The 26,066-nt window shown below is 36.5% G+C and overlaps 1 protein-coding gene across 1 annotated transcript; it reads right to left on the bottom strand.

The window, feature by feature from the left end:
• Window positions 1–1,166: 1,166 nt before the first annotated feature.
• Window positions 1,167–20,280, bottom strand: POU2AF3 (POU class 2 homeobox associating factor 3). The gene is made up of 5 exons (XM_063436163.1): window positions 20,196–20,280; window positions 9,336–9,430; window positions 6,459–6,510; window positions 5,282–5,517; window positions 1,167–2,620 (listed from the first exon to the last, which is right to left on the bottom strand). Exons 1-5 carry the CDS (start codon window positions 20,200–20,202, stop codon window positions 2,279–2,281), a joined length of 732 nt encoding a protein of 243 aa, XP_063292233.1. The 5' UTR covers window positions 20,203–20,280; the 3' UTR covers window positions 1,167–2,278.
• Window positions 20,281–26,066: the final 5,786 nt, after the last annotated feature.

Here is a 26,066-nt window from a genome sequence, read left to right as displayed (position 1 = left end):
CTTTACAAATACAAGAACAGCATTTTATGCAGACCTATCAAGCAGCATACTGGCCTGGCGGTGGCTGCTCAAGCCTCTCACCACGCATTTACAACAACGCAATATTCAATACCGCTGGTGCATGTCTCGCACACTCCTTGTGATGCATGGGGACACTACCTACCCTTCAGGATCTACAAGGCGCAGCAACGCTCCTATGGGACTTAGGTCTAACAGAGGACTATCTTACCTGGAATGAGTCCAACGCTGCTTCCAAGCCCCCACATGCCTAGGACGCACCCACACAGACAGAATCACTCCATTCATCCTGATCAGCCCAGGTTTGACTTATATGTGGCAGCCACCACTTGAATCCTCAAAGGGAGCTAGAATCCTGAATGTCCCTGTTATGTTTCATTTCATTGTTTTTGTTTTTTCATGCTTTAAATTTGTATAAACTTCTTCTCTAAGGAAATTCAGTTACCTCAACAGAAGACCGCTGGGTATAGCTCCCAAATGATTCTCACCTTCCCCCCTCCCCCCTGCGTGAAGGCCATACAGCCAAAAATTATGCCCATTCCATAGACAGGCGCACAACGCCTTATCGCTATGGCCCAAACTCACACCTGCTGTTTCTGTTTTCCGTATTCCCTTACCTAGTTACTTCCCCATATAAAACAGTATGGCCCTGTACCTAACGTCTACACAGTCGGTAGGAACACAAACCACATAAGTAGTTCACCTCATAGCCTTGCGCGTACTAGCCACTTCTCGTTAATGCCCCAATATGTATGATGCATTTTGTTTGGTTTTTTAATATCTAAAAATGTTAATTCATATGTTACACTGATCTCTCTGACTACGGCCTATGTATTCTATCACAGGTACAATATACACACATGGCTCTGTTGCCACAGTAACGCATAACTATGAGTTGATACAAAAAAAATAAAAATCCTTGTTAAGATGTTCTGTGCAGGTGTCTTCCATAACACAATACCAAATGTTGATTTAATAAGATTTGTTCATTGCACCATTGAAAATAAACCAGGGTTTGTTACAAAATAGAAGTATTTATTTATTTTATTTTTTTAAAAAGCTGCTTTGTTCATCATTCCTTAGAAAAAATTACAATACTTTTTTTTTAAAATCACATATAAAAAAAACTAATAGCTATAAAGGACAGACAGGTTTTATAGCAATAAATGATTTTGTGCATGGTGATTTACAATCACAAATTTAGGAAGAAAAACATAAATGAATATTTGATAATCCAGCTTCCCTAGCCCACCTATTTCTTCAAGCATATTGTACAAAAGAGTATAATCTACTAAAATATATTTTCATTTAAAAAAAACCATTAAGTTCCTACAAAAATTGTCTTCTAGAATATTTAGAAAAAAACTGCATAATTTGGAATTCAAAGAAACTAACCTGAGAAGATTGTGACTGGTTTGGTGGTATCTCGGTTCTGCTATAGCAGTGCTGAGTTGGGGGAGAAATCAAAAGCCCTATCTATTTCATTTCCAAGCTTGAGAAAGTTAAGGTGACTATGAGTTCTTCTTTTTGTTCCTCCAAAGGTATTGTTACATTATATTTTCACATATGTGTCAAAAGGCCCCATATACTCCAGTTATTTTAAGGAAACACATGTAATAACAGTTGAAGCAAAAGTGCAAATGAGCAATTTATAATGTTCGCAATTTGTTAAAAGATCTTGGGTTCTTCTTAAATGCCTTCAAGAGTAAATATTCACACTAAGGCTCGCTGAAAGTCTTCAAAACCTCATTTGAATTCAATAAAATGGCCAATATTGGATATATGGTACAAGTCTCCAATTAGAGCTCTGATTCCAAAAGCAAACTGCCTTCTGCTGGAGTAGCTCAAGATTAAATACAAAAATAACTTTTTTGATCATGGAGTGGTTAAAGATAGATCAGAGTAGCTTGAACCAACAATCTGGCATTGTTACTAAAGCATCACTTTCAGTTGAGGTTAAAGTGCGATAATTGCATTGACATTGTTAATAGGGTGATTTAACTCACTTGACACACTTATTTTGGTCATTGTCTTCCACAAACCCAGGAAACATAGGTTTAGGGTCCTGTTGATGATTAGGTCAGTAGATATAATGAATTATAGAGCATTTATGGCAGATGTGATTTATGTGATTGATTTAGTGTATAGAACCTGTTTTGTTTTTTTAATTAGAGATGAATATATGTATAACTGTTTCAGTGCATTTACAAATAACCTAGGCAATACGTGTTAATAGGCACACTTCATCAGACTTCATTTGCTAACTGTAACACATATCAAAGTTGTTGATTTCCCTTGTAAAGAAGTCTTCTGTGACAGTCGATGATGGGATATATTCAATACAGTCTGTGTAGTTGTAATAACAGGTATTTGGTACCTGTGCCTCTTCTTGCTGTGACACAGGGCAACAGTGTTCACAGTAACAGAATGTGGCTCCATTTCTCTGTTGGCAATGATAGCCCACATTTGAAAAGACACAACTTCTAGGCTCCTCGTAAGATGGAGAACTGTAGCTCTGTGGGGCGAAGCCTACCTCTTGCTGGGTTGGGGAATATTCAAATGAGTTTGATAAATCTGATGAATCTGAAGGTGATTCTGGAGCCTGTAACATAAAATACTACATTTAAATATAATTTATAATCACTTAATGTCTTATCATGACTTCTATAAAAGGCATCATGATCCCTATAAATGGGAAACTGCAAAAATAAGCTAATCGGTAATCAGATTAGGTAGACTCATTAAAAAATTGCAGATAAAACAATGTACACCAATAGACGTTCTGATTGTTTAGATAAATCAAAGAAAAGAAGACAGTCAACGGTACCTTGAATGCAGTTTTCTCTAACCTACGGTTCTCCTTAACCTGACACCTTCCTAACCCTAATTTCCCATCATTATTAACTGCCCTAACCTGAAACCTAAGTCCCTCTAAGAAAAGCCTTTCAAATTTTGTCGTTTTCCCCACTAGTTTAAAGTACCTCCATAACATTTTAGTATTCACTAAAGATATTTTTTTTAATGAAATGATCATGTTGACTGAATTGAAAGCAATTAATAGATTTCATAAGTAATGACTGCTTTGTCTTATAGGCGAGTGACAAAAGATGACAAATGTTGGGATGTCTACCACCACACTTTGAAAGGTCTATAGAAAAAGACATCATCTTGCACACTGAATGAGAGGATCCCACAGTCTCATGCAGGAAACTCCCATGTACAAGAGTATAAGAGTGATGCTGGCTTGTGAAAGATGAATCAACTGGAGCTGGAGACAGAGTCCAGAAGAAGATGGCAATGTTTGTGAGGAACCATTTCAGCTAAGTATATCTTCCTTTAGCTTCAGCCCTGAGTTACTGCACATCGAGTATGTAAAGATCCCAGAGGTAACAGAGCTGCTTTAGTGACCATACATTCATATAACTTCCTATACCTTTAGCTTTCCTAAAGATATTTTGCTCAATCAACTTGTATGGCATGAAGGATGGAGAGGTCTTCAAGGGTCAACGCAAGGCAATCAATCAATTGCGAAGAGTTATTTAAATGTCTGTTTAAAACAGCTTTACTTGTCATGTTAGGTCCTTGTTCTTTACTTACCCATACTAAGTACCTTGTAGATACTAACATAGTTATTGATTAAAATTAGAATTCCGTTGAAATAATGACATTTTCCAGTTTGACTATTTGACCTTTTAAATTTGTAATTCAGTTCAAATTCACTTGGAATTCTCACTTTACTGAATAACTCTGTGTGAGTATGGAAAATGCAACTTTTAATCATTTTAGCATTTGCAACTGCTGTTTTTTTTGTAAATATGAAATTATGAAAAAGACAATATCAAATGATTGTGAGTAAACCCTTCGATTTATTAACCCTTTCCCCTCGACTGTCCCACAGGGTGGGACATTTTCATTTTCTCATTCTGTTCGTATGTCCCTCCTGGTGGGACATTTGAGTAGCATACAAGTTTGACGATCGTACGGCTCACCCAGAGGAACATAACGTTATCGGATAAAGGCGATTTGAAAAAAAACGCACCCACGAAGTGATTTCTATAAATAAATTTGCCAAATTTGGTAAACGACACTGAAATTGTATCCGATTGGAAAGGGTTAAATCGCTATCGCTCTTCAGCATGTCAGACTTTTGAGGCAGTTTGCTTTTCACCTCTGTTCAGTTTGGCCCCCTTATTCATCAGACATAATAAAGTGAAAATAATTTTTTAGATACAATACAGAGACAGAAGTTATAATAAAGAAAAAAAATAATAATAAATCCAATGAAGATTCCTAGGATTTTTACATTAAATAATTACAGCATTATTTAGCAAAATGTATTTCCAGGAATTCATAGTGAACAACTGGAAGCAAAGAAGATTGGGATTTTTTTTCCAGTTTAGCTATAAAATTTAAGCCCTTAAAAGTCTGGACCTCACATTTGAAATGTACTGTGAATTCCCTGAAATTCTTTCTTTAGTGAATTAACCCGGTTAGTCTGCATAAGGTGAGCCAAAATAGATTAGTCAAAGCAGCTCAGTAGGATAAAATCTCCAACTTTGCTAAAATGGAATTAAGTTTTTTTCAACTCACTCATAAACTCATAAAGTAGAAGTAGTAAAATGTAATTTAGGGGTCTAATTCTATAAATTGTGCTTTTGGTGTGCTGATAAAAATCTTTACCAAGGTTGGAGATTTTTTTTCAGCTAAACCTTCATAATCTACATTTAGCAAGTCTGTTATAAACCTGCCACAGCTCATTGCTTACTGAGACCCCCAAAGACATATGAACATTCTGTGCTATTAGAGTTATCAAGCAATGAGATTTTCACACTGAAAACCCAATAGATGTCTAAAATATCTCTAGATGTTAGATGCAAAAAGCAGGACTGTCACAAAGGTGCAGTAGAGAGCAGCTGAATAATATTACAATAAAATAAAAAAAAAATACATTTAACAAGGATCCCTCCTTAACCCCTTCAAGTCAAGTTGTTAGCCAAATCCTTTTATTTCATGACAATCTTGGTAAGTCACATGTCATGAAACAGGCTTCTACACTGCGCAAATAGCATGATTTTTCCCATTTTGATGATAATTTTGTTGGTTTTAGATATTTGCCCAATGCATTCTGTCCTCCCTGTATTCTCTGAATCTGACTTAGTGACATAACTAACAGATTTTTTTGGGGATCCCTCGTGTGGTTAAATGTGCCTACAGTGGTATTGTATCAATGTAACATGTGAAAATTATAAATTATTAAGTTTACCATGTTCTGTCTGAAGATGGGAGCAGGCTGCATATTGTCTCCATGTGAACAAAGAGATGCATTTTCCATTAGGTTGAAAGTGTTTTCTGTGTGGGGTTCTGGTTGAAGGTAAGCATTCAGAAACAACTGATCCAAAAAGCTCAAAGGTTCCTCCTGAGAAATGCAATTTGGGAGTTGGTTGGTCTGGAAGTGACAGCTTGGTGCAGTTGGTATAACTTGACAATCATTATAAATGTCTAGGATAAAAAAAAAATAAATACCATAGTCAGTTTAATCCACACAACCATATATTTGCATATCAAACACAATAAACAGCTATCATTTGCATAAACCTGTTTGATTTGAACAGCAGAATTATAGTTTGTGGCATATGTCAGAACAGCTTAAGTCAATAAACTAATGCCCCTCATAATAAAACACACAACTTCAAAACATTGTCTCTTTGTTTATATCTAGACTTTATTTACCCCCAAAGTTTATTACAAATCATAATTAAAGGGAAAACAATGTGAATGAATGACAATATGTCTGACATTTATTTTTAACCATTTGGAAATGATCAGAATATAAGCCACACTACAACTAACAAAATGAGGATGTTTGGACTTGAGCTGGATAAATTACATTTGGAGTCACTCAATTGGTAATTGTATATAGAGACTTGTTATAACTATGTTGCGCAGTGATAAATAAAATGTTGACATTCTTGCATATTTATGTTTTTATTTTTATGTTATGAATGATCAGCAAGTGAACATGACTTAAGACACAGTGTAAAAGGGGCAGTGCTCTTAACAAGGAAAAGATAACATGATCAAGTCTCTTTTATTTTTTTTTTTCAACAAAGAAATCTGTCTAATCACTTTAAAACCAGGAATATGCTTTTTTTTTCTTTTTCTTTTTTTTCTTTTTTATATTTTTAAAACAACAACTCCCAAGATAACTTTTTGTTTGGGCAAGCAGATTAAAATATGCAAAATGGGGGTATTTAAAATGAACAACCTTAAATGGCTATCCTGTTGCCCTCATCTGCATTCCTTTTTACCCTTTTCCAGATCTGATTGGTTGGAATAATTATTGAGTGGATCTTAAGTCCAGGCTATAAGCTTTGAAACTTCTATGTTAAAAAAGATTTCACTGTGACTTTGCTGTGATGATTTTTTTTTTTCTCACCAACCTGAATAGAGAGGGGATGGATCACAAATCTGAATTCTTTGCTCCTGGATTTCCTGTAAAATATGAATTAATATAATTATTATTATTTTTATTTTTTTTAAATAAGCAAAAAAAAAAAAATTATATTCATTTTAAAAGAAAATTATTTGAAGGAGATATTTCATATCAATACAATATATTTTAATATTGTTTTAATTATTATTTGGAAGAAACTGAAATCAGCCTACTGGGGGTTTTAAAGCACTCAGAGGTAAGTGTCCTGAAATTAATCTTTATATTTACACCGCAGGAGAGGATCTTCACTGAGGCTGATGCAAGTCATGAATTCGATCCTCTTAAATAAAAATTACTTTGTGTTTGCAGCGATAGATCTCTGCATATTTATTATTATATCACAAAGAATTGGGCAGAAAAGCACATAACATACAAACTGAGGCGTTTATTCTGTAAAGTCAGATCAAATCAATCAGGATAGGAAGATAAAACCTTTTAAAGAAATAGATATACAACTCTGTATTTTTTGTCTGAAAAAGTCCCACAAACAAACAAAAAATAAATAAAACAGACAAACGGATAGTACACTTCACATACAGACAACCAGAGCCAGCCTAGTTTGAAGATGGATCAGAATAATGTGATACATGTATCATAGATTTATAATCACATGTATGAATATATACAATTAAATTATGGCAATGGAGTATTGCTGTTTATTTCACATGGTTTAAAATGTGCAGATTCCTAATTAGATCCCGGTAGAATTCCTGGAGTTAAAGGGCTCGCCTGGTCCAGCACACAGATGGTTAATGTTTAAAGGGACTGGTCTGCGGTGTAGTTGGGTGTTAACTGTGTAATCAGAGGGAAAGGAATCTGAAAGTCCCACTGTCTGAATGGGAGTGTTCTGGTATTGTTAGCAGTAAAACAGATCCCTGCTTTCAGTGTCACGAACCAGGAAGGAGTAACGATTTACCTGGCAGCCTCTAATGCAAATAATCCTGGCTGCAGATATTTTACAATAGTAGCTTTTTTTTTTTTTTTTTTTTGTATGTGTTTATGATTTGGGTTTTATTTTGTATTTATTTTGTATTCTGAGTTTTATAAAATCTTCACAATCATGACTGGGAAACTGGATGTGTTCATGTGTAAAGCATGTTAGAATGAATACTCTGAATTATTACTATTATCTCCTACCAAGATGCAATTCTTCCCACTTTACAGCTGATTGTAGTAGATTGAAAATCATATTGCAACAATTCAACAAAAAGCTGGACTAAGTGCCCAACTGAGCTGCAGCAATGTTTGCATGTTTGTGTGTTTGCATGTTTGTGTGTTTGCATGTTTGTGTGTTTGCATGTTTGTGTGTTTGTTTTGAAAACAAGTTATATAAACTATGTTTTAAATTGTGCCGGCTGTATGTCTGTCTGTATGTCTATCTGCCCGTCTCTCTGTCTTTCTATCTATATGTCTCCTTGTCTGTATGTCTATCTGCCTGTCTCTCTGTCTTTCTGTCTGTATGTCTATCTGCCTGTTTCTCTGTCTTTCTGTCTGTATGTCTCTCTGTCTGTATGTCTATCTGCCTGTCTCTCTGTCATTCTGTCTGTATGTCTGTCTGCCTGTTTCTCTATCTTTCTGTCTGTATGTCTCTCTGTCTTTCTGTCTGTATGTTTGTCTGTCTGTATGTCTATCTGCCTGTCTCTCTGTCTTTCTGTCTGTATGTCTATCTGCCCGTCTCTCTGTCTTTCTATCTATATGTCTCCTTGTCTGTATGTCTATCTGCCTGTCTCTCTGTCTTTCTGTCTGTATGTCTATCTGCCTGTTTCTCTGTCTTTCTGTCTGTATGTCTCTCTGTCTGTATGTCTAGCTGCCTGTCTCTCTGTCATTCTGTCTGTATGTCTGTCTGCCTGTTGCTCTGTCTTTCTGTCTGTATGTCTCTCTGTCTTTCTGTCTGTATGTTTGTCTGTCTGTATGTCTATCTGCCTGTCTCTCTGTCTTTCTGTCTGTATGTCTATCTGCCTGTTTCTCTGTCTTTTTCTCTGTATGTCTCTCTGTCTGTATGTCTGCCTGCCTGTCTCTCTGTCTTTCTGTCTGTATGTTTTTCTGTCTGTATGTCTATCTGCCTGTCTCTCTGTCTTCCTGTCGGTATGTCTATTTACCTGTCGCTCTGTCTTTCTGTCTGTATGTCTCTCTGTCTGTATGTCTATCTGCTTGTCTCTCTGTCTATCTGTCTGTATGTCTATCTGCCTGTTTCTCTGTCTCTCTGTCTGTATGTCTATCTGCCTGTCTCTCTGTCTTTCTGTCTGTATGTCTATCTGCCTGTCTCTCTGTCTTTCTGTCTGTATGTCTTCCTGCCCGTCTCTCTGTCTTTGTCTGTATGTCTATCTGCTTGTCCTTCTGACAGTTTTATGCCTGTAGCACTGTCTTTCCTTCTGTTTGTCTGTTTCTTTCTGTCTTGCTGCATGTCTCTATGTCTGTCTGTCTCTGTTTCTTTCTGTCTAGGTCTCCTAGTTCTCTGCCACCTTCTGTCTTGTTGCTTTTTTTCTCTTTCACGCTACATCTATGCGACTTTCTTTCTTTCTTTCTTTCTTTCTCTCTTTCTTTCTTTCTTTCTTTCTTTCATTCTTTCTTTCTTTCTTTTTTTTCTTTCTTTCTTTCACACACACACAAGCCAAACAAAGAAGTTCTGCTCTTTACACAAAGTACAGTAACCAGTCCTATTAATAATTACTCATATCTGGCCAAGGATCTGCTAGGTGAGAAATGCAAACAGAGCTGTGTGTCTAATGAGCAGAGCTGGTAAGAATAGCAGCTAGCTTTATTTCAACACCCAGCTCCAATACCACCCTCTCTGCTAACACAGCAATGGGACAAAGGTTCTTACTGAAACATTCTTTTCTGCTTGGAGAGCCCTTCTTTGTTGCAACAATTCTTTAACCGTGATCTTAACTCTAACTCCTTGGTACACCTTTGGTTTGGCTGAAAAACAGAACAAAAAAAACAACAACACATTTAGAGTTTACATCATGAGTAAAACAAACAGGACATGTCCTAAATAAGGAGCAGACATTAAAGCAGGGTGTGGCCAAAATTAGACACACCCACTACATGGACAACTGCAATCCTCATCATGCATTGTCAGCCTTCACACTGGGAATATATAATGGGAACTGCAGTCCAAGAACAGTTACCATTCTGGGCAGCAGGTGCAGACACTTATCTGGATAATGATATGTTGGGAGAGGACATGAGGAGACAAAGCCTGCTTCTGTAACTTTAGCTCTTCTCCCAACATACATTGCACTAAGGAGTGTGTGCTAAATTATTACAAATGCAAGCTTCAAATAGCTGCTCTTGCCCTGAAAATCATGTAAATCCCAGAGATTGAGAGAGCTCTAACACTGAACTATGGCAGTCAAACCATAAATGATTACATATAATATTCCCAGTAATGCATTGTATACATTAATATTGTTGATTGCAGAGTACAGATAGTGGAGATGTGTTTCACTTCAGTAAATAGCAGTTCTAGACTCTGCTAGAATCACAGGCTGTTGGTAGAAGATGTACACATGGATCTGTGGGTAAAACAAAGTTTATAAGCCCTACTGCACCTGCGGGTATTTATTAGAGACTTGTGCTTTTGGTTTCAAACTTAACGCTATTTACCAAATTCTATAGGCAGTTGGTCCGAATTCTGTAACTCCCAAACATTATATGGAACATAAATAATAAAAACAATTAAAATGGGAAATGGACAAACAGTTTTGATTGTTTTGTTATTCAGAGATCTGCCCATAGCGCCAAAAATATTGATGGGGAAAATGAGGATCGTTGGTTAGTGGACGGCAAATAAATATAGATGTTATTCACAGATCAAGTGATAAGTGAGCAGTGGAGGTAAAAAAGAAAAAAACAGTGAAAAGAATATACCCCATACCCAAATTTCACCACCCTCAACTCTCCAATCTCGCATGAACCTCCACTGCCTTGATCTCCAGCATTTATCCACCAAACTCTCCTTTTACGCATCTCAAATCTCACCTGCCCTAACTCTGCAACCTCACTCTACAACTCCACTCTCTCCTCTCAACTAGGCATCATGGCACCTCCTACAATTAAACACAGCAAGCGCTCCCAATTACAACCCTGGCACACCAAGCTGAACCGATATCTCTAAAAATGTTCCAGAATTGCTGAACGCTGTTGGAGAAAGTCTCACTCTGCACCTGACTTCCTCCACTATAAATTTATGCTGCGCTCCTACACTCAAATTTTATCCTCTGCAAAAGTAGATTACTTCAACACCATCATAAGCACACTGTCCCGCCAACCCAAAGGCCTATTGAACATGGGTCTTCATCCCTGCCCCCCATGACTCCTCTCCTGCAACTGTGAAAAATAACCTACTAAGTTCTCAGTGAATACTTTTTTTAGCAACCTATTTCATTACTCCTACTTATACCCTTTGTGTCACTATACCCCACTTCCTCTAGCCTGTAAGCTCATTGAGCAGGGCCCTCAACCCCTCTGTTCCTGTGCATCCAGTTGTCTGGTTACAATTACGTGTCTGTTAGTCCACCCATTGTACAGCGCTGCGGAATTTGTTGGCGCTATATAAATAATAATATATAAAATATATAAACAGAGCCTAATTTTTACTGCTCCTCTTTTCCCCCATACATTAGTTACTGCTTCTCACCTGATCTGTGAACCAAATGGCAGGAAAATGAACCTATCAGTTTACTGCACAATGTACACGTAATACTTATATTTATATTACGTATATATTTTGCAGTACAGTTGCTGGCCTTTCCAATCATCTTGGTTCATCTGAATCCTTTTTCCTGAAATGTTTGGATTGATGAAATGTATCTGATCCAAAACGCGACATGTGTGAATCCCAAACTGACCGGACAAATCGATTCAGCCCATCCAAGAGTTTTCACTGTGTACCAGACTCATAAATGATATGTAACTTAGAATTGTCTATTTAAAGGAACAAGCAATATGGATAACAAGGTCAGCTTCCGGTACATACTTACATTGTTACACTTTATATAGCTTAAATAGATACTTACCTGTGACAATTATTATCACAATGGTTGTGGCAATGTGAGTGGATGCAAGCATTAATACCGCAGTAACAACGTGGTTATCATACACAGTGTAATTACCTTTAGTTATCACACAACCAATTAAGCCATATGGTTTTAAACTAATATTTTATGCACACATGACACAAACAATGCACTGTTTATTTAAAGCAACACTATAGTGTCAGGAATACAAACATGTATTCCCAACACTACAGCATAAATTAACTATTTAGATCCTCAGCCCCTCCTCCCCCCCCCCCCCCACCCAATCGCATGGGAAAGGTGTTTTTACGCACTTTTTTTCTACATCATGACGGTCTTGCTGGGTCTGGCCCTGCCTGGCTCCTCCTCCATGGGTGAGATCATCAGTCTTGATGATCTCACCCAATCCAGTGCTTTCCCATAGGAAAAAAAAACATTGCAATGTAGTGGTTCTGGTGACTATAGTGCCCCTTCAAATTGCTGCTTGAGTGCACTTGCAAAGTTTAGCAGTCTCATACAGTAGGTGTATTTATCCACAATGTGCACCCCACTGCAATCAAAGCGTGCAAGCATAAATGTTCACATAAAGAAATAAACACAAATTTCACTTACGACATTATTGAATACAAATGGCTCTGTATATAATCTTCCTGGAGATGTAAAGATGGAAAAGTAGTTGGTGGGACTGAAACGGTTTTAAATCTACAAATAGCACCCAGTATGTCTTTTGCTCTCCCACTCAGTAAGTCCCTTCACTGTCTGTCTGCTTCGGACTCCACGTTCATTGCTTACTTCCAGATATATTGCCGTGATGATATGTCGAAAGTGTCAGAATCACTGAGGTATTTCGCCCAGCCAAACGGGCTTCCTCAGAGCATTGACCAACTCTTCCAATTTTTTTGTTCTTGTATACCCTTATTGATATTACCAATGTTTATACAGTCTTATAAAAGTTTTATATCTTATTCAGTCCTTGTTAATAAAAGTTCAATAGATAGATTTTGCAACAAGAATACATTCTACCACAAGAGAATGTATTCACATAATTCCTGACTAACTTGTAAATATTTTTTTTTTTTTATCTTCAGGATCCATGGACTATCCCAGGTAATGTTTTTTTTAGGACAATATGGATTCTTTATAAGTTAGCCAGGGATTACGTGGACTGGAATGGATGCTATTGTGCAAGGCTGGCAGGTGCTGGACTGAAGACTTGCACCATAAAAACATAAGTTTAATGAAGTTCTTATAGTGTCCGAACTGTCGCTTTAATGAGTTAGACAACTTTTAGAATTTCCCCCTAGTAAACTCCCCCCCCCCCCCCCCCCCGATATTATATGTCTCAGAGCCATTAAACATTTAGTGGTCAGACTCCTTAGTAGAAGCTATTTTCTGTCTGTGGAGGCGTGTCATCCCAGCACTGTTAGCCAATCATTGTCATCCAGATTGGACAAAATGGTCATTTATAATATGAAGTGCATTTTTAGTGCAGTAGAGGAGGGGGCGGACCCTCTATTGCAAGTTTGATATGGAACCGAGAGGGGCGCCAGAGTAATCTATATTTATGTTGTGTAGACTGCCTCTTTAAGAATATCTTATTTATACCCATTATTGCACTTGTTCTAACATTTCCTATCCATAATGCTGAATAGCTGAATGATTATCAGATGGGTAATATTTATTTAGTGTCCTTTTCTGGGCTCCAATGTTTGAAGAAAACTGTAATCTATTGTGTATTGTTTTTAGCAGTTGGCAAACCATTTCCTTTCTCCTTCTAATATTTCAAGAGGAATATTGTTTTCATATTCCCTCCCATCTTCACCTTCGCCATCAATCATTGCTGCAATTTATCAGTTATACATGTTAATACCTACAAACATAGACACGTACCTTCTAACCAGCCAACACTCATAATTCACTGCAAATGAGACTGCATACCCACTAATGGAGCTGTGTATATAATATAATTTATTCCTTAAGGGTTTAAACCTTGCCCTTTTAATTTTGGGGTTCTACACTTTGGAGTTTGTTGAATAACGCATATGATTATTTATATACTCCACCCATTGTACAGCGCTACTGAATTTGCTGGCGCTATATAAATAATAAAATAATAATAAAATATAATATATTGTATACTGTATATGTTCTAGACATGGTCTTTAAAAACAGGCTAAATTTTGCTATGGGTAGAATTGAGGCGATATTTATGAAGAAGGATTTATACAATTCCACAGTTAGATCCCGGACTGATTACTTAATTCAGGCTTAGATTAAAAGAAATTTGATTTGTTTGTGCCAGCTGAAAGTAATTGGTCTATGTTATGTCATATGAATCAATTGTCCTCCCGATTCCCTGTCTCTATGCCCGGTGTGGGCAGTTTTAAAAGAGCTTGTGCTAGTTTTTTATTTTTAAAGAAAAGAATAATGATTTTATCTTACGTCTGGTAATTGTAGATTATAAAAAATATATATATGTATTTTGAAGTTTAATTTTTTTTTTTCCCTCCGAGGGCAAACACTAATGTGTTGTACATGTCTGTGATAAGAATTGTACATAATATTCAAGTAACACCATGAAAATGTCATATGTTCCAGAATTCATGTCTGATCCGGTCTCCCTAGCCAGCTGGTATGTACAGGTAGTCAAGCAGACCTTAAAACGACTATTCTAAACACTATAACAAAAACTACTCTTGGACTGTAATGAGAGAATGTCATGGTTCTTACTTTAAGTGTGAATTGTTGGAATTCAGAGGATTGCAAATATTGGGGGAAGATAGCTCTAATGGAACAATTATCCAAGTCCATTTATAGTTTGTCTATTTTGGGTTAAATTTCCTTTGCATTCACTTGGAATTGAAGACATGTCACACTTTATTGAATAACCTATTCAGAGTCCTGAATCGTGAAATCCATCACTGACAAATTAGCATTGCTGCTAAAGTATTGGATGGTTTTGTAATTAAACTTTATTGTTATCTGACTAGCAGAGAGACTGAGTGTAGTGTGCCAAGAGAGCATTGTTTTAATGGAACAACTCAGAAACAGCATGACATTAAATTGCTACCCAAAGTTCCCTTGCACTACAACCATCAAAATAAGTTGTTATGGTGCATACTGCGTCCCTTAAAGCATGCGCATTCCTCCTCTATGCTATTTGCTACAAGAAGATTCCTATGAATCTAGCCACAGTAAATGTTTTGAACCCATGTTATACACACAATGCGTTTGGATGGATGCATATACACCAGTGATGGCTAACCTTGACACCATAAATTGTTTCTAGACTACATTTCCTATGATGCTAAGCTAACTTTTAGACTCTGAAAGCTAGCCGAGCATCATGGGAAATGTAGTCCAGAAACTATTTATGGTGTCAAGATTAGCCACCACTGCTATGCACCCACAGCTTTTTTTTTCCTTTTTTTTTTTTTGTATGTCATTTGCATATATTGCAAGATAATACAAAAATGTACGTTTCCAAGAAATGTGATACTGTGTGTATAATATAGCAATGTAAACACAATACATTGTCAGGGCTTTTTACTACAGTGAGAATTCAAAGTGAATTTCACATTTAAAGAGAAAATATCCGAACTGAAAGCACGGCTCAGATAGCTCAGATATTTTTTCCAATTCAGATATTTTCACCTTAAAGGGACACTCCAGGCACCCAGACCACTTCTGCTCATTGGAGTGGTCTGGGTGCCAACTCCCACTACTCTTAACCCTGCAACTGTAATTATTACAGGTTTTTTTTTTTAAAACAAGTGCACTTGCAAGACAGCCACTAGAGGGCACTTCCGCGTTTATAGCAAAGATTTTCTTTGCTAGAACATCGCTGGACGTCCTCACGCTGTGTGAGGACCTCCAGCGTCGCTCAATTCCCCATAGGAAAGCATTGAAAATCTTTTTCAATGCTTTCCTATGGAGAGACCTAATGCGCGTGCGCGGCATTGCCCCGCATGCGCATTAGGTTACCTCAGCCAGCGGGCGGGATCAGTCTCGCCCACCGGCTGACGTGATTACATGGAGGAGCGACGGGGATGGGTGGTGGGAGGGAGAGGGGACCTGCAGTGCCAGGAAAACGGATTGTTTTCCTGGCACTGGAGTTTCCCTTTAAATTTGAAATTCATTTGAATTCTCAGCCTAGTGAATAACTCTGTTATTGTATTCTCTATAAAGTGACCCCATGGCACTTAGTTTGACAACAGAATCCAATGCGTAGAATTCGTTATAATCGTATTATTGCATTTCCGTAGTATTTGTCGAGTAACATTTTGTGCACTGTAGCTATGTTTGCCAAATCCACCATCCACCCACAGTAAGCATGAATAGACGATAGTAGACCAAGTAACAGGGTCATTAACCAAAGTGAGAATTTAAAGAAAATTCAAAGTGAATTTGAAATTTAAGGCCAGAGGAGCCAAACTGAAAGCTTAGCTGACAGAGAATTTTTCCAATTTCGCTATTTTGGCCTGAATTTTGGAATTCGCTTTAAATTCTCCCTTTAGTGAATATCACTGATCGTGTACCTGATGGTGTTGTGGTAAAGCAGGGCCTGACTCTCTGATTATGATTGCTAGAAACTACTACAAGCCCCAAACTTTAGGGAGTTTATTCAATAAACTCCAAATTGTAATGCATTTAAATTTGAACTGCAAAATGTCCAGAAAATAAATAAAAATCTAATTTGGAAACTTTTTCTGGCTCCGATATGGTGCCACAGTTTGGGGATTTTAAGCTGATGTTTGCAATCTGGCTTTCAATTTACCCCAATTCGCAGGTTAGTAAATACACCCCAGTGACATAAATGAAACTTTCTTACAAAGATGTTAATCCTTTCTTAGAATCCCATTTTTGTAAAGAAGCATTTCATAACCCTAGTAGATATTTTCAACGAGGTGCCCCTGAATATAAGTCACCTACCAAAAAGTGCCATTAGCAGCAAGTGTTTGTATCAATTAACTACCAAATTAACCACTTGGTAGAATATACCTTTTAATCTTTCAGTTTTTACAAAGATGCGCACATGGGAGGCTTAGAAACACCGCTGAACGAGGCAAATGTGTGCCCTAAAACCTCAGGTCCTATAACAAGCAAGGGCTTTCAAGAGAAGGGATCTGCCTGTACCTGGCGCTGAAAGGGTTAAATGCCATGAAACAATGTATCTACTGAGATTGAAAGCTTCACAGTTTATCTGGAAAAACATTGCAGCTAAAATTTAGCTTTGGGGTTCGTTAAAAGAAACACATTCTAGTTCACTACTCGTTTTAGTTTATCCTTTGGGGGCCTATTCACTAAACAGTGAAAACATAGAAATAACAACCAAATATTCAAAACACCATTTTTTTTTCAACCTGTCCTATTGGTCTGCCATGTGGTCTAGATATTTAAAGTCAGTCCTGTCTACTCCCTACTGACTGCATTATTATGAATACTATAACCACTGTATGAAAACTACTATAACTGCACTATTGTTACTACACCTGCAATAATATCACTATCTGAGTGTGGTGTCGTCAGACGTAGATTGCTGAAATCCTGCATTCAGTGGATAAACCCCTAAAACCTTCATGCTATCTTTCCAAATCCAATCTGTAGAATTATTGCTTTTTTACTATAATATAAGGCAGTAATTTACTCCTACTGCATCTCCCCAATACTCTACAACAGGTGTGCCCAACAGGTAGATCCCCAGATGTTCTAGAACGTCAACTCCCATGATGCTTAGCATCCTTTTAGAATGACAAAGCATCATGGATGCTGTAGTTTTAAAACATTTGGGGATCTACCTTGTGGGCACCCCTGCTCTGCAGAGACCCTTTGCTGGCTGTATGGTTCTGTAACACTGCCACAGTGAGCTTACAAAGTATCCTCTAACAATAATTACATTTACATTCATTCACCCCTTCATAAAATAGAAAGTGTCTGACTGCTGCTTCCTGAATTCTAATTATTCTAGCCATAACAAACATCTCTGTGTCAAGCAATCGCCCACTTAATAAAGGAGACACAATGTTACCACTAGCTTTTATTGTTCTGGCTGTCAAGGCGTGATAGGAGTTACAGTCCTACAACTGGATATCTATGTACTGGCTTCCTCTATCATACAGTGAACACACATGCATATTGTGAAACTACAACTACCATGATGCTCTGCTTTCTGGCTGTCTAAGGCTCATGGGAGTTGTAGTCCTATAACAGCCGATTGTCTTTTTTTTTCAGCCAGCTCTGGTGCATCATCCTTATCTATTCTTATTCTCCTCTTGATATAAAAAATATATCTGTATTCAGAGTCGTAAATGAACTAAGCCACTAGCTTTTTACGACAAAAGAAAAAAAAAACAGACTTTTCCAGTTCTGTTGGAAGGTTTTCAAAGCTGTGAAAGCCCTGTGTGTATGTGATCCTTTACTACAGAAATATATAAAATAATAATGCCTCCAACAAATCTTCCATCATGTGAGAAGAGCTGTGATAGACTGGGTTTGGGACTGCAGAGAGAGGTAAGTAGCTGTGTGTGTGTGAAAACAATGTTACAGTAGGTACAAACTAAGAAGGAGACCTCTCCTGCTTTCTGTAGAATCATGGCTCCCTCTCCACGTGTGTGTCTATGCGGAAGTACAATGAAGAGAGACACCAGATCTACACTTAACAAGTGACTCTCAATAAACACTTTATTGTCTGCACTATGGGCTGCTGGAAAACCTACCTGGATAAAGCTACCCTGAGCTACCCTGATCCAACTCTCATTTAACCCCTGGCTAGAACAGTCTGCTCACTCTCAAACAGTTAAATTGAGTTAAAGGGGTTAATCTGCCATCACCTATTTAATAAAATAATAGTGCAGGCAATTATTGAGCTATATATATATATATATATATATATATATATATATATATATATATATATATATATAGTATTCAAAATGTTCCCGAAATGATGTAAAAATATATTAACAGCCCCATAAAGAGGCGACATTAATGTATTCATTTTTATTTCATTTCATAATTTATTGTAATTATATAATGTTCGTGTGGCAGGAATTTATGGGGATAAACTATATAAAGAGCAGCCAGAATGATGGCTTTCTATATTCTAGTGTGGTTAAGTGGGGTGTAAAGAAAAAAAGAAGAAACATTCGATCGATACAAATAAATAACAAATGGAACTAGTGTGAATGTTTAGTAAATAACTGTATCCAGGTGTTTTTAGAACACACACACAGTGCATTTCATTGGGTCATTAAAAGCCAAGTTTCCTTATAAGTGGGCTATGATTTCCTGCACATATAATCTTCTATAACATGCACAAACTCTAATAATCTTGTATAACACATGAATTATGTTATAGCATGGGTAGGATATACTATATTAAATCATCAGACACATAAAATGCAGCGTTGCACATTTAGGACTATATCCTGACACTTATTGCACCTGGGTTAATTACTGCAGAGCAGTGGGTATGGTATTAAACAATAAAATCGTGCTAATATTGAATAAAACTATGCTATGCATGAAACTGATTTATTTGATATATTTCAATAAATATGCCAAGCTCTCTTTAATAAACATGCCAGACTTGGTTAACACTGTTCCAGGGGCAGGGTAAAGTGTACACATAGATGTGATATACATATTCATACAGCAATACACAAGGTAGGGACTTGCTGTATAAGGGACCCCCCAATACGGTCAAGGGCTCTGACTGTAACCGAAAGAAATGCTTTCTAGTCGGATACAATGTTGCAATTAGGTCCCTCAACAGCGACACCTGCTGGTAGGTATGGGGTATTGCAATAAAAATACTCCAAGACTGTAACCTGCAGGCTCCGAGCGCTGTGCGGAGTTTGGACGATCAACACCCGGGGACAAGCCACCAGAACCGGGTTACAGGGACCTCAAAGTGACCCAGCTCCTGCTTCATATATGGGGAGGAGGGAGGAGGCAAAAGCCGGCTCTGATCGCTGTCCTAACCAAGGGGGGAACAGAAACGCCCAGTTTTAACGGTCAGAGATGGGGGGATTTACTAAACTCATTTCCAATCATATTTTTTTTTTCTGTGTCTTATTTTACTTGGATGTCACTAAAATTCACTTGATTTGCAGTCTGCATTCACATGATCACTGAATTCTCACTATCCAATAGGTGAAATAAACAATGACTGGGAAAGTCAGTTCGAAAAAACTAAATGGGCGAATGAAAGAGTTAATAGTTTATAAAAATATTAAAGTTGTTACATTGTTGCTGGTCTTGCTACATTGTTGCAGATCTGACTAAAAATAAATACATTATGTCTCTGTGCTACCAGGCAGGCTTAAATTAATCATGATTGTGGAATTACTAAATCTCTGTACAAATCTGCATTCTCAATCCTGTCGACTGCAATCATGCTTTAAATGTACACTCAGAACTTAGAACAAAAAAAGCAAATAACAAAAATATTGCTTAATCGTATTTTTCAAAACAACTATAAATATGCATTTAAAATTAAATAAGAAGCTTTTTTGCATTTTGTTTGCATTCAGAAAATTGCATCTAATGGCTTATTTTTTCTTTTTTTTTAAAGGCAGAAAAGAAGGGAGAAAAAAATGGAAAAAAATGAAAAAATCTGAATTTACAAAAAAATGCAAAAAATAATATGAAAATTAACTTACCAGACATTTGGGAAGATTAATTCGTTTTTTTTTTTTCTTCAAAAAGCCAGAAAAATACACTGATGAGACTCTATTCAACAGCCAGAGCCCTTCACTTATAGTATGAAAATAAGATACAAAGTTTCTAATTCTTCAAAATTCATAAAATAAATCAAGTTACTTTGCTCCAATTCAGACAGAAGATATACAATACAAATGTATTATACCTACAGATATATGATTGAAATTTTCTCCCACCAGGCCATCTATTTAAAAAGCCTAGAATCCAATGATTTGACAATCTATGATTGCGCGATAGTTTCAATTTGAATATTCAAAGGCTTAACAAAAAGACAGATCTTTTTTTGAAACAAAGCACTTCCACATTTAACTGAGGGTCTTTGGGAATAAGAATTGATGTCAATCCCTCCCACTGCCCTATTTTTTTCAAGATTTTTAACATTTTATGCACCTTTCCCCAAAATTAGCTGTACCCAGACAATTATCCTCAGTATCTTTAAATGTAAAGGTTGCACACAGCCAGTGACCTGGTATACTATACAAGCTAACTATCCTTAATGTTTTGGGGTAGAAGAGAATATTTTGGGGGGCTAGGTTGGGGTAATTTAGGGTTTTTTGGGGGTTGTATAGCTGGTATATGAACAGCAGTGGGCGTGGCCAGGCAGCATACTCAGTGCTGGAGCTCAATGTGACTGAGGAATAGGCCAGGCGCCTTCTCTCTCTGTACTGGACTGGATTCAGCAGTTTTACAGTAAAAAAGACCACTTTTACATGAATATCATAATGCTCTTCACACCACAGCAGCTAATATTCACACTTTAGGAGGATTTTAACTTTTTATTTTCTTATTTCAACGCTGATAATGTTAAAAGCAATGTCTGAATCAGCTGAGGTAGAAATCCATTTTACTGCAGCACTATGCCGGGAGAATCTATTATATATATATAATAGCAATACATATCATTATTCTAAATATTTATATAGACATAGCAATAATTAGCATTATTTTATATATACATAGCTAATAGCACGAACCTCCCCAAATTAGATATTAACTTTGTGCATAGGTGTACACACACACACACGCACACACGCACACACGCACACACGCACACTATGAACCCTATATGCATTTATTTTATTTGCGTATATAAGAAGTATACATATATATATATATATATATAAATATAGATAGATAGAGACATAGCTATATGAAAAAGATAGACATATAGATAGATAGATAGATAAACAGATAGATGATAGATAGATAGATAAACAGATAGATAGATAGATAGATAGATAGATAAACAAATTGATAGATAGATAAACAGATAGGTGCTAGATAGATAGAAAGATAGATAAACAGATAGATAGATGATAGATAGATAGATAAATAGAAAGAAAGATAGTTTATGTAAAGCCATATTTATTTAATAATATATAACAATTTGTATTATTCTGTTCTTTGTATAAGTAATAACAAAGTGCAGGTGTTTTAATCAAAACTGCTAAATTTAGCACTGCGCTAACTGGGGTATAATCTTATTCTAGAATTATCCTCTCTCAGTTGCTAATTCAATATTCAAATAATTAAGCAAGATATTAATAATTAATCTGCTAAAAACAGTCACCCATCGCTTTTCCAGATCTTTGCCACTAACAGTGTTTTGTACATTTGAGTACAAGCACTTTGTGTCAAATAGATGGACACACAACAAACTAAAAGACACACACATCAAACAGAAACACACACACACACATTTGTATTTTTCTATATATACCTAAATGTGTTGACACACACATACACAAACACAAACACACAAACATAAACACGCCCACACACGTGTACCCACAGTATAGAAATCTAGTGTTTTATTTTTGTTATTGTAATAATTGCTGTGTGTTGTTGTCTCCCAGCATTGAGACCCGGGTAGCACAGCACATATAACATACTTTGCACAATAGCACGTGTCAGCATTATGGATAGAGCTGTATGGGCTACTGTTAACAAGCATTGGAATGAATCCCATCCCATTATTGCAGGGGAGTTAGCAGCCCCCTTTGTGTGTGCATTCTGCTACTCCTATTCAGGAATCCACTGTTACATTGTCTGCTCTATTGAAACACATTACTTTCTATATCACACAGTAAACACACACATCGACACAGCTTTGTGAGATGTGTGCACACTGACTGTAAGTAAATAGAGAAATCCCCCAGGGCATTGTTTACTGGGTCCTTATGCACAATTTGCTGCAAATACATCTTAATACTGTAAGTTACTGCTTTATCAACTTTTGTCTAAATGTTTCCTGCAATGTCAATATACACAACAGACACTGTGCTCTGGCTTTCTATTCTTTGCTCTCATAGAAAGATGGCAATACAAAGCAGGCAGACACTGGGAGAGAATGCACTAAACAAGCTGAAAAATGGTGTTAGAGAGAAAACAAAGGATGGAAAAAAATGTAAGTCACATCTAGTGCATCTTTATATGACTGTATTACATAATTCAAATAGTAAACCTGCCTTTACTTTATATAATTAATAACATACTGCACCCCCACTATTCTATAATAACACACTGCACCCCACTATACTATAATAGCAAACTGCACCCCACTATACTATAATAACAAACTGCACCCCACTATACTATAATAACAAACTGCACCCACTATACTATAATAACAAACTGCACCCCACTATACTATAATAACAAACTGCACCCCACTATACTATAATAACAAACTGCACCCCACTATACTATAATAACAAACTGCACCCCACTATACTATAATAACATACTACACCCCACTATACTATAATATACTGCACCCCACTATACTATAATAACATACTACACCCCACTATACTATAATAACATACTGCACCCCACTATACTATAATAACAAACTGCACCCCACTATACTATAATAACAAACTGCACCCCACTATACTATAATAACAAACTGCACCCCACTATACTATAATAACAAACTGCACCCCACTATACTATAATAACAAACTGCACCCCACTATACTATAATAACATACTGCACCCCACTATACTATAATAACATACTGCACCCCACTATACTATAATAACATACTACACCCCACTATACTATAATAACAAACTGCACCCCACTATACTATAATATACTGCACCCCACTATACTATAATATACTGCACCCCCACTATACTATAATATACTGCACCCCCACTATACTATAATATACTGCACCCCCACTATTCTATAATAACACACTGCACCCCACTATACTATAATAACATACTACACCCCACTATTTTATAATAACATACTGCACCCCACTATACTATAATATACTGCACCCCACTATACTATAATATACTGCACCCCACTATACTATAATATACTGCACCCCACTATTTTATAATAACATACTGCACCCCACTATACTATAATAACAAACTGCACCCCACTATACTATAACAACATACTGCACCCCTCTATACTATAATAACATACTACACCCCACTATACTATAATAACATACTACACCCCACTATACTATAATAACAAACTGCACCCCACTATACTATAACAACATACTGCACCCCTCTATAATATAATAACATACTACACCCCACTATTTTATAATAACATACTACACCCCACTATTTTATAATAACATACTGCACCCCACTATACTATAATATACTGCACCCCAATATACTATAATATACTGCACCCCACTATTTTATAATAACATACTGCACCCCACTATACTATAATAAAAAACTGCACCCCACTATACTATAATATACTGCACCCCACTATTTTATAATAACAAACTGCACCCCACTATACTATAATAACAAACTGCACCCCACTATACTATAACAACATACTGCACCCCACTATACTACTACTGCACCACCAGTATACTATAATATACTGCACCCCACTGTAGTATAATAACATACTACACCCCACTATACTATAATAACATACTACACCCCACTATACTATAATAACAAACTGCACCCCACTATTTTATAATAACATACTGCACCCCACTATACTATAATAACAAACTGCACCCCACTATACTATAATATACTGCACCCCACTATTTTATAATAACAAACTGCACCCACTATACTATAATATACTGCACCCCACTATTTTATAATAAGAAACTGCACCCCACTATACTATAATAAGAAACTGCACCCCACTATACTATAACAACATACTGCACCCCACTATACTACAATAACATACTGCACCACCAGTATACTATAATATACTGCACCCCACTATACTATAATAACATACTACACCCAACTATACTATAATAACATACTACACCCCACTATACTATAATAACAAACTGCACCCCACTATACTATAACAACATACTGCACCTAACTATACTATAATAACATACGGCACCCCACTAAACTATAATAACATACTGCACCCCACTATACTATAATAACAAACTGCACCCCACTATACTATAACAACATACTGCACCCCTCTATACTATAATAACATACTACACCCCACTATTTTATAATAACAAACTGCACCCCACTATACTATAATAACATACTGCACCCCACAATACTCTAACAATATACTGCACCCCACTATACTATAATAACATACTACACCACACTATACTATAATAACATACTACACCCCACTATTTTATAATAACAAACTGCACCTCACTATACTATAACAACATACTGCACCACACTATACTATAATAACATACTGAACCCCACTATACTATAATAATATACTGCACCTCACTATACTATATTAACAAACTGCACCCCACTATACTATACTAACATACTGCACCCCACTATACTATAATAACATACTGCACCCCACTATTCTATAATAACATACTGCACCCCGCTATACCATAATAACATACTGAACCCCAAATTTTATAATAACACACTGCACCCCACTATACTATAATAACATACTGCAACCCCACTATTCTATAATAACATACTGCACCCCCAGTATACTATAATAATACACCCCACCCCACTATACTATAAAAACATACTGCACCCCGCTATACTATAATAATACACTGCACCCCACTATTCTATTATAACATACTGCACCTCCAATATTCTATAATAACATACTGCACCCCCCACTATACTATAATACCATACTGCACCCCACTATACTATAATAACATACTGTACCCCACTATACTATAATAGCATACTGCACCCCACTATTCTATTATAACATACTGCACCCCACTATACTATAATACCATACTGCACCCCACTATACGATTATAACATACTGCACCCCACTATACTATAATAACATACTGCACCCCAGCTATACTATAATAACATACTGCACCCCACTATACTATAACAATCTACTGCACCCCACTATACTATAATAACATACTACACCCCACTTGTTTTTAATAACATACTACACCCCACTATTTTATAATAACAAACTGTACCCCACTATACTATAACAACATACTGCACCACACTATACTATAATAACATACTGAACCCCACTATACTATAATAATTTACTGCACCCCACTATACTATACTAACATACTGCACCCACTATACTATAATAACATAAAACACCCCACTATTTTATAATAACATACTGCACACCACTATTCTATAATACCATACTGCACCCCACTATACTATTATAACATTCGGCACCCCACTATACTATAATAACATACTGCACCCCAGCTATACTATAATAACATACTGCACCCCACTATACTATAACAATATACTGCACCCCACTATACTATAATAACATACTGCACCTCACTATTTTATAACACACT

The sequence above is a fragment of the Pelobates fuscus genome, chromosome 11 (assembly GCF_036172605.1).
Source record: "Pelobates fuscus isolate aPelFus1 chromosome 11, aPelFus1.pri, whole genome shotgun sequence".
NCBI lineage: Eukaryota > Metazoa > Chordata > Amphibia > Anura > Pelobatidae > Pelobates > Pelobates fuscus.
This window is presented reverse-complemented; position numbering and strand designations above follow the sequence as displayed.